This window comes from Hippocampus comes, unplaced genomic scaffold (genome assembly GCF_001891065.2).
Source record: "Hippocampus comes isolate QL1 unplaced genomic scaffold, H_comes_QL1_v1.1 scaffold21, whole genome shotgun sequence".
Lineage (NCBI taxonomy): Eukaryota > Metazoa > Chordata > Actinopteri > Syngnathiformes > Syngnathidae > Hippocampus > Hippocampus comes.
In genome coordinates this window covers 2,416,078-2,423,881 of record NW_017805745.1, presented here as the reverse complement: position 1 = coordinate 2,423,881, position 7,804 = coordinate 2,416,078, and the positions used below count along the sequence as shown (strand labels likewise).

General features: G+C 45.3%; 1 protein-coding gene across 1 annotated transcript in view; it reads left to right on the top strand.

Annotated features, from left to right (window-relative positions):
• Window positions 1-2,536: 2,536 nt before the first annotated feature.
• Window positions 2,537-7,804, top strand: part of LOC109524534 (zinc finger protein 569-like) — a 26,466-nt gene continuing 21,198 nt past the window's right edge. Inside the window, exons 1-2 of the mRNA XM_019884483.1 lie at window positions 2,537-2,885; window positions 5,712-6,029. Coding sequence (XP_019740042.1) covers window positions 2,699-2,885; window positions 5,712-6,029 — 505 coding nt within the window. The 5' untranslated portion in view covers window positions 2,537-2,698. The remainder of the gene's footprint in view (window positions 2,886-5,711; window positions 6,030-7,804) is intronic.

The following is a 7,804-nucleotide window of genomic DNA, read 5'->3' as shown; positions in this document are numbered from 1 at the left end:
AATTCACACCAGAACACACACCGGAGAAAAACCTTTTGCCTGTTCACTTTGCGCTAAGACATTTTCTGCCAAGGAAAGCTTAACAAGACACACAAGAACGCACACTGGCGAGAGACCGTTTGCCTGCCCGGTTTGTGGGAAAAATTTCTCCCGAAAGGGCCACTTACGAGATCACTCGAAAACGCACACTGGGGTGAAGCCTTTTGTCTGCTCAGATTGTGGGAAGAAATTCTCCTCGAGGACACATTTAACAAGACACGCCAGACGACACACTGGAGAAAAACCTTTTGTCTGCTCGGATTGCGGGAAAAGGTTTTCGACCAAGGGAGAATTAACAGCTCACGCGAGGACACACAGTGGGGAAAAACCCTTTGCCTGTTCACTTTGTGACAAGAGGTTTTCGACAAACGACCATTTAAAAACGCACACCAGGACACACACCGGAGAAAAACCTTTTGCCTGCACGCTATGCGGTAAAGGCTTTAAGATCAAGAAAGAATTGAACATACACACGAGAACGCACACCGGGGAGAAACCATTTGCGTGTTCACTTTGTGGCTCCAGATTCAGACAAAAGGGACATTTGAAAGCACACAGAAGAACGCACACTGGAGAAAAACCTTTTGGCTGCGTAGGATGTGAAAAAAGATTCACCCAGAGGAAACTTTTAAAAGCACACGCAAGCGGGCACACTGGAGAAAATCCTTTTGCCTCCTCCGTTTTTGGTCCAACATTTTCTCCAAAGGAAGATTGAAGAAGGCACGCAAAGAAGAAACACTGGCCAAAAGCCTTTTTGCCCCCCACTTACGTTGTGGCCACCCCAAGCCGAGCTTACCAAAACACCTTAGCGTACACTGGAGACAATATGTTCAGTTGTGGAGCCTGTTCTAAGAGATTCAGATGAAGAGACACAAGCTTGTGAGTGCAAGTCACCGGCTCCTCCCCTCCTCCCTACGGAGGAACTCATTTCTCTGCGGTTGAAAAAAGAATGAAAAGATGGTGTTGTTCAAGTGATTTGTCTACTAGGGTGCAATCTTTTCCGCCATTTGTTCATACAATGCGTTTTGTATAGAACACATAACGAAATTATTGTTATTATTTTATTTTTTTATAAAATGAAATGAAATCCATTTATCAATGGCCAGAAAAAAAGTCCCAATTGGACGAGGTGGCTAAATAATTTATTTTCAAGGAATTCTGTGAAGCGAAAAGAATGACTTTAAACCAAACAAGCGCTTCAAGTAACATTTAGGAAGAGCAGAGTGAAAGCAGCGCCACTTTTGCGTCATGTTCGAAAGGCCCACCTTTGATTCAACTGTAATAACTCAGTCTGAACACTGGGGGGCACCGCATAAAGATGGACTTAACCAAGAAAAAGGAGCCACCACGGAAGAAATCTGCCTTCACGTTGAGGAGAGACTGTAGCGTTGTCTGCTGAGCTGTAAATCAATTGAATTAAAAAAGGAATACAAGAATGATTTTTGAGAAGAATTCACTGACCAAATCTGAATACCGACACGGTGAATGTGGCTCCTTGTAAAACTCTTTGCAGTGATGAATGGTGCAACGTAGCGTGCTGGTAATGTTTACGTTCTCTCTGTCCACGCTACCCTTGGGCCAAATTCTTCAGAACGCCGATGTTGGTTAACATGGCGTTGCAGATAACGCGCACTTACATTTAAAACTGGCGCTTAATGGCAACAGTTCAATTAAATACACGGATGAACCAAAATGTCCTTCAACACAACTCCAATAAAACTAAGGCAATTGCTTTTGGAAGTGCAGTAGCTAGCTAGCTAAAGCTAGCCATCAGTTGGGAAGGCATTGCTCGCGTATTCTGTCCGAATATGATTGCCGTAACTCGCGTTCAAAAATGGCCTACCTGCTGCGCATGCGCTTTGCTGATTGTGCGAGAGTAACGCAGATCGTGGCTCGGACAAGCGTTTCACTAAATCCTTATTCTGGAATGACTCCTGACCGGGCTAAATCTTTGACCTAGTACGCCTAAAACGACCGAATGCGACCTTTGTGTCCCTATAAAGTCGCCTGGCTGCACGTTGAAGCTACACTGGCAAACTTAGCTTTGCTTCGCTAACAGGCAGAAGCGTCTGTTAGCAACACGTCGCTCAGAAGAGATCAAGTGAATGTCAAGTCTTGTGATTGTCGCGGGAAATGTGTGCAAGAAAGACGACAGAGTACAAGGAGGAACTTTGTCAGTTGGAACCTCGAGTTGCCTTAAACGGAGCAGGTTTGTTTACTTCTCGTTCTCACTTGTTTCATGGCTACCTTCCGGCCTTCTTACCGTTTTACGTCACATGTACACAAACATTATTAACATCCAATGTCGGGTAAGAGGCGGATCTTCTTGGTTTCCCCTCATGATTATGTTTGAGACCTCGGACTCTGATGTTTCCCCTCTGTCCACTGTTTGACTTTTTTTTTCTTTTGAGGATCCAACAGCTTGTCATTCTGTTATCTTCAACGTTGCCAAAACTCTTTTTGTCTCTGTAGGTTCAGATTCCGTTTGTTGAAGACATTTCCCTTTGAATTGTGTAGGCTTGTTCTCTTCATGGCATTTGGTCTTCAACATTGCCAAACCTTTTTAGATTGAATAACACACAATATCAAAGTCACATTTTGTTTTCTCACTGAAGATCATCCAAGTTCCGAGGAGCAGCAGGAGCCGGAGTGCGTCCAAATGAAGGAGGAAGAGCAGGAGGAGGAAATCGGCAAGTTTCCATTGACTGGAGTCAGCGTGAAGAGTGAACTCGTCGATGCAGGATCCCAGGCGGACGGCCTCCTCCCGCCACTTTCAGACGGGGACGCCACAGCATCCCGCTCTTCTGACACTGGCAGTGACGACGATGACGACGAACACGCTCAAGGTGATTTAACACGTCACGCTGACAACAAACGAGTGGCGTGTTCCCAGTGCGACAAAACCTTTGTCAACAAGTCATCCTTGAAAAGACACACGAGGACTCATACTGGCGAAAAGCCTTTTGCCTGCTCGCTTTGTGGGAAAAGATTCTCCAGGAGGGAAATTGTAACGAGCCACACAAGAAAACACACTGGGGACAAACCTTTTGCCTGCTCGGAGTGTGAGAAAGTATTTTCGAGAAAGGGAGATTTGACAATTCACACCAGAACACACACCGGAGAAAAACCTTTTGCCTGTTCACTTTGCGCTAAGACATTTTCTGCCAAGGAAAGCTTAACAAGACACACAAGAACGCACACTGGCGAGAGACCGTTTGCCTGCCCGGTTTGTGGGAAAAATTTCTCCCGAAAGGGCCACTTACGAGATCACTCGAAAACGCACACTGGGGTGAAGCCTTTTGTCTGCTCAGATTGTGGGAAGAAATTCTCCTCGAGGACACATTTAACAAGACACGCCAGACGACACACTGGAGAAAAACCTTTTGTCTGCTCGGATTGCGGGAAAAGGTTTTCGACCAAGGGAGAATTAACAGCTCACGCGAGGACACACAGTGGGGAAAAACCCTTTGCCTGTTCACTTTGTGACAAGAGGTTTTCGACAAACGACCATTTAAAAACGCACACCAGGACACACACCGGAGAAAAACCTTTTGCCTGCACGCTATGCGGTAAAGGCTTTAAGATCAAGAAAGAATTGAACATACACACGAGAACGCACACCGGGGAGAAACCATTTGCGTGTTCACTTTGTGGCTCCAGATTCAGACAAAAGGGACATTTGAAAGCACACAGAAGAACGCACACTGGAGAAAAACCTTTTGGCTGCGTAGGATGTGAAAAAAGATTCACCCAGAGGAAACTTTTAAAAGCACACGCAAGCGGGCACACTGGAGAAAATCCTTTTGCCTCCTCCGTTTTTGGTCCAACATTTTCTCCAAAGGAAGATTGAAGAAGGCACGCAAAGAAGAAACACTGGCCAAAAGCCTTTTTGCCCCCCACTTACGTTGTGGCCACCCCAAGCCGAGCTTACCAAAACACCTTAGCGTACACTGGAGACAATATGTTCAGTTGTGGAGCCTGTTCTAAGAGATTCAGATGAAGAGACACAAGCTTGTGAGTGCAAGTCACCGGCTCCTCCCCTCCTCCCTACGGAGGAACTCATTTCTCTGCGGTTGAAAAAAGAATGAAAAGATGGTGTTGTTCAAGTGATTTGTCTACTAGGGTGCAATCTTTTCCGCCATTTGTTCATACAATGCGTTTTGTATAGAACACATAACGAAATTATTGTTATTATTTTATTTTTTTATAAAATGAAATGAAATCCATTTATCAATGGCCAGAAAAAAAGTCCCAATTGGACGAGGTGGCTAAATAATTTATTTTCAAGGAATTCTGTGAAGCGAAAAGAATGACTTTAAACCAAACAAGCGCTTCAAGTAACATTTAGGAAGAGCAGAGTGAAAGCAGCGCCACTTTTGCGTCATGTTCGAAAGGCCCACCTTTGATTCAACTGTAATAACTCAGTCTGAACACTGGGGGGCACCGCATAAAGATGGACTTAACCAAGAAAAAGGAGCCACCACGGAAGAAATCTGCCTTCACGTTGAGGAGAGACTGTAGCGTTGTCTGCTGAGCTGTAAATCAATTGAATTAAAAAAGGAATACAAGAATGATTTTTGAGAAGAATTCACTGACCAAATCTGAATACCGACACGGTGAATGTGGCTCCTTGTAAAACTCTTTGCAGTGATGAATGGTGCAACGTAGCGTGCTGGTAATGTTTACGTTCTCTCTGTCCACGCTACCCTTGGGCCAAATTCTTCAGAACGCCGATGTTGGTTAACATGGCGTTGCAGATAACGCGCACTTACATTTAAAACTGGCGCTTAATGGCAACAGTTCAATTAAATACACGGATGAACCAAAATGTCCTTCAACACAACTCCAATAAAACTAAGGCAATTGCTTTTGGAAGTGCAGTAGCTAGCTAGCTAAAGCTAGCCATCAGTTGGGAAGGCATTGCTCGCGTATTCTGTCCGAATATGATTGCCGTAGCTCGCGTTAAAAATTGCCCACCCTGCGCTTTGCTGATTGTGCGCGAGTAACGCAGATCGTGCCTCGGACTCGCGTTTCACGAAATCCTTATTCTGGAATGACTCCTGACCGGGCTAAATCTTTGACAAAGTACGCCTAAAACGACCGAATGCGACCTTCGTGTCCCTATAAAGTCGCCTGGCTGCACGTTGAAGCTACACTGGCAAACTTAGCTTTGCTTAGCTAACAGGCAGAAGCGTCTGTTAGCAACACGTCGCTCAGAAGAGATCAAGTGAATGTCAAGTCTTGTGATTGTCGCGGGAAATGTGTGCAAGAAAGACGACAGAGTACAAGGAGGAACTTTGTCAGTTGGAACCTCGAGTTGCCTTAAACGGAGCAGGTTTGTTTACTTCTCGTTCTCACTTGTTTCATGACTACCTTCCGGCCTTCTTACCGTTTTACGTCACATGTACACAAACATTATTAACATCCAATGTCGGGTAAGAGGCGGATCTTCTTGGTTTCCCCTCATGATTATGTTTGAGACCTCGGACTCTGATGTTTCCCCCCTCTACACTGTTTGACTTTTTTCTTCTTTTGAGGATCCAACAGCTTGTCATTCTTCTGTTATCTTCAACGTTGCCAAAATATTCAGAAACAATAATAGACAATGTCAAAGCCACAACGTGAGACTTGACTGAACAAAGGTTGACTCAAGCAATCTCTGTCTTCTGCAGACCTCAATGAAGAAGAGCACTCAAGGGGAACATTTAAATGCACACGCAAGCAGCAGGAGCCAGCGTATGGCCAAATTAAAGAGGAGGAGCAGGAGGAGGAGCGTGAGTGCCCTTACGTTAAAGAAGAAGAGCAGGAAGATGAAATCAGCAAGATTCCATTGACTGGAGTCATTGTGAAGAGTGACGAAGCTGATGGGGACCAGGATGGGCCATCCCAATCGGACAGCCTCTTAGCTCCACTTTCAGATGGTGATGACGTGACGTCACGCTCTTCTGACACTGGCGGTGACGACGACGATGATGATGAACACGTTACAGGTGATATGACACGTCATGCTGACAACAAACGAGTGAAATGTTCTCAGTGTGAAAAAACGTTTGTCAGCAAGTCATCCTTAACAATACACACAAGAACACACTCTGGAGAAAAACCTTTTGCCTGCTCCGCTTGTGGTAAAAGGTTCACTCATAAGGGACATTTAAAAATTCACACAAGAACTCACACTGGGGAAAAACCTTTTGTGTGCTCAGATTGCGGTAAAGCATTTTCTGTAAAGACCAGCTTAACACTGCACATTAGGACGCATACTGGCGAGAAACCTTTTGTCTGCTTGGCTTGTGGGAAAAGATTCATTGACAAAGGACATTTGACAGCGCACACAATAACGCACACCGGAGAAAAACCCTTTGCCTGCTCAGTATGTGGCAAAGGCTTTTCTGTCAAAGGAGAATTGAAAATCCACGCGAGAACGCACACTGGGGAAAAACCCTTTGCCTGCTCTGTATGCGGGATGAGATTCAGACAGAAGGCACAGTTAGAAGAACACACGAGAACACACACTGGAGAAAAACCTTTTGGCTGCTCAGTTTGCGGTATGAGATTCACTCAGAACTCCAAATTAACGAGGCACGCAAAAAGACACACTGGTGAGAAACCCTTCAGTTGCATAAGGTGCGAGAAAAGATTCTCTCGTAAGGACCAGGTGAAGATGCACAAGTGCGCTCGGGAGAGGAGCAGTGGTCAATGAAGCCGCAAAATAAATGGAAGCAACTGCAGCTGCGTTGAGAATCACTGACTGCTTCCCTTCTCACCTTTTGAGCAGGGGTCTCCCATCGCCGCCCGTGTCACTCAGGCAGTCTCCAGCCCCCGCCCCACCCCCAAAATCATGCGTTCCAAAAGCAGAAGACACGGATGTTATTGAAGCTCCATCAAAGTGAATATATTCATGGGCGGGTCTTGTGCTGCAAATTCGAGGTATCCCAAAAAAACAAGCTGTGGACTTTATTCGTGACGAAAGGCACTTTGGTGCAGAAAATCTCCAAAGAGGAGGAACGCATCGATACAAATCGATACAAATCGGCAAAGCATCGCTGACCTTCAACGATATTCCAGATGGTGGAATCTCAGCCTCTCTGGGCTTAAAGAATCACTTGAAGCCCTTTGTGACTTTCTTGGAGCATGAATAATCAAAGAGTCACCAAGAAGAAATGCGGCATCGTGTTGAGTTGATACTGCGACATTGTGTGCTGAGCTGCAAATCAAGTGGATGGGGAAAAAAGATGCCCAAGACTGATTCGTGAGAAAACGACACAGTTCAAACACGGTTCTCAAGTCTCGGAAGCCCATAGAGTGACCGTGGCCCATTGTGAATCCCTGTGCGGTGATCGGTGGTGCAACCTAGCTATCTGCTAATGCTAATGTGCTGTCCAAATATGCGACCATGGGGCCCCATTCTTCAGAACTTTAAAGTGGTAGCCAACCCAAAGATTTTCTTGACAATGTGTTCCGGGCACCTTCACTAGTATGTATTTATGCTGTGTGTGTGTGTGTGTGTGTGTGTGTGTGTGTGTGTGTGTGTGTGTGTGTGTGTGTGTGTGTATGTGTATAAATATGTAGGAGTTTGATTCTGCATGTATACATTTTTCAGTATGAGAGTATGCAATCAAAATGACATGTATTTTAAGGCTTTAACCATGGGTGCCAATAATAATGGAGGGCGCTATCAGTAAAAAAGATGAACAACGATGTGAAAGTAATTGCATATGCCACAAGTGTTTCAATTATGCCCCCCCCCCCCCCCCCACCGCCCCCA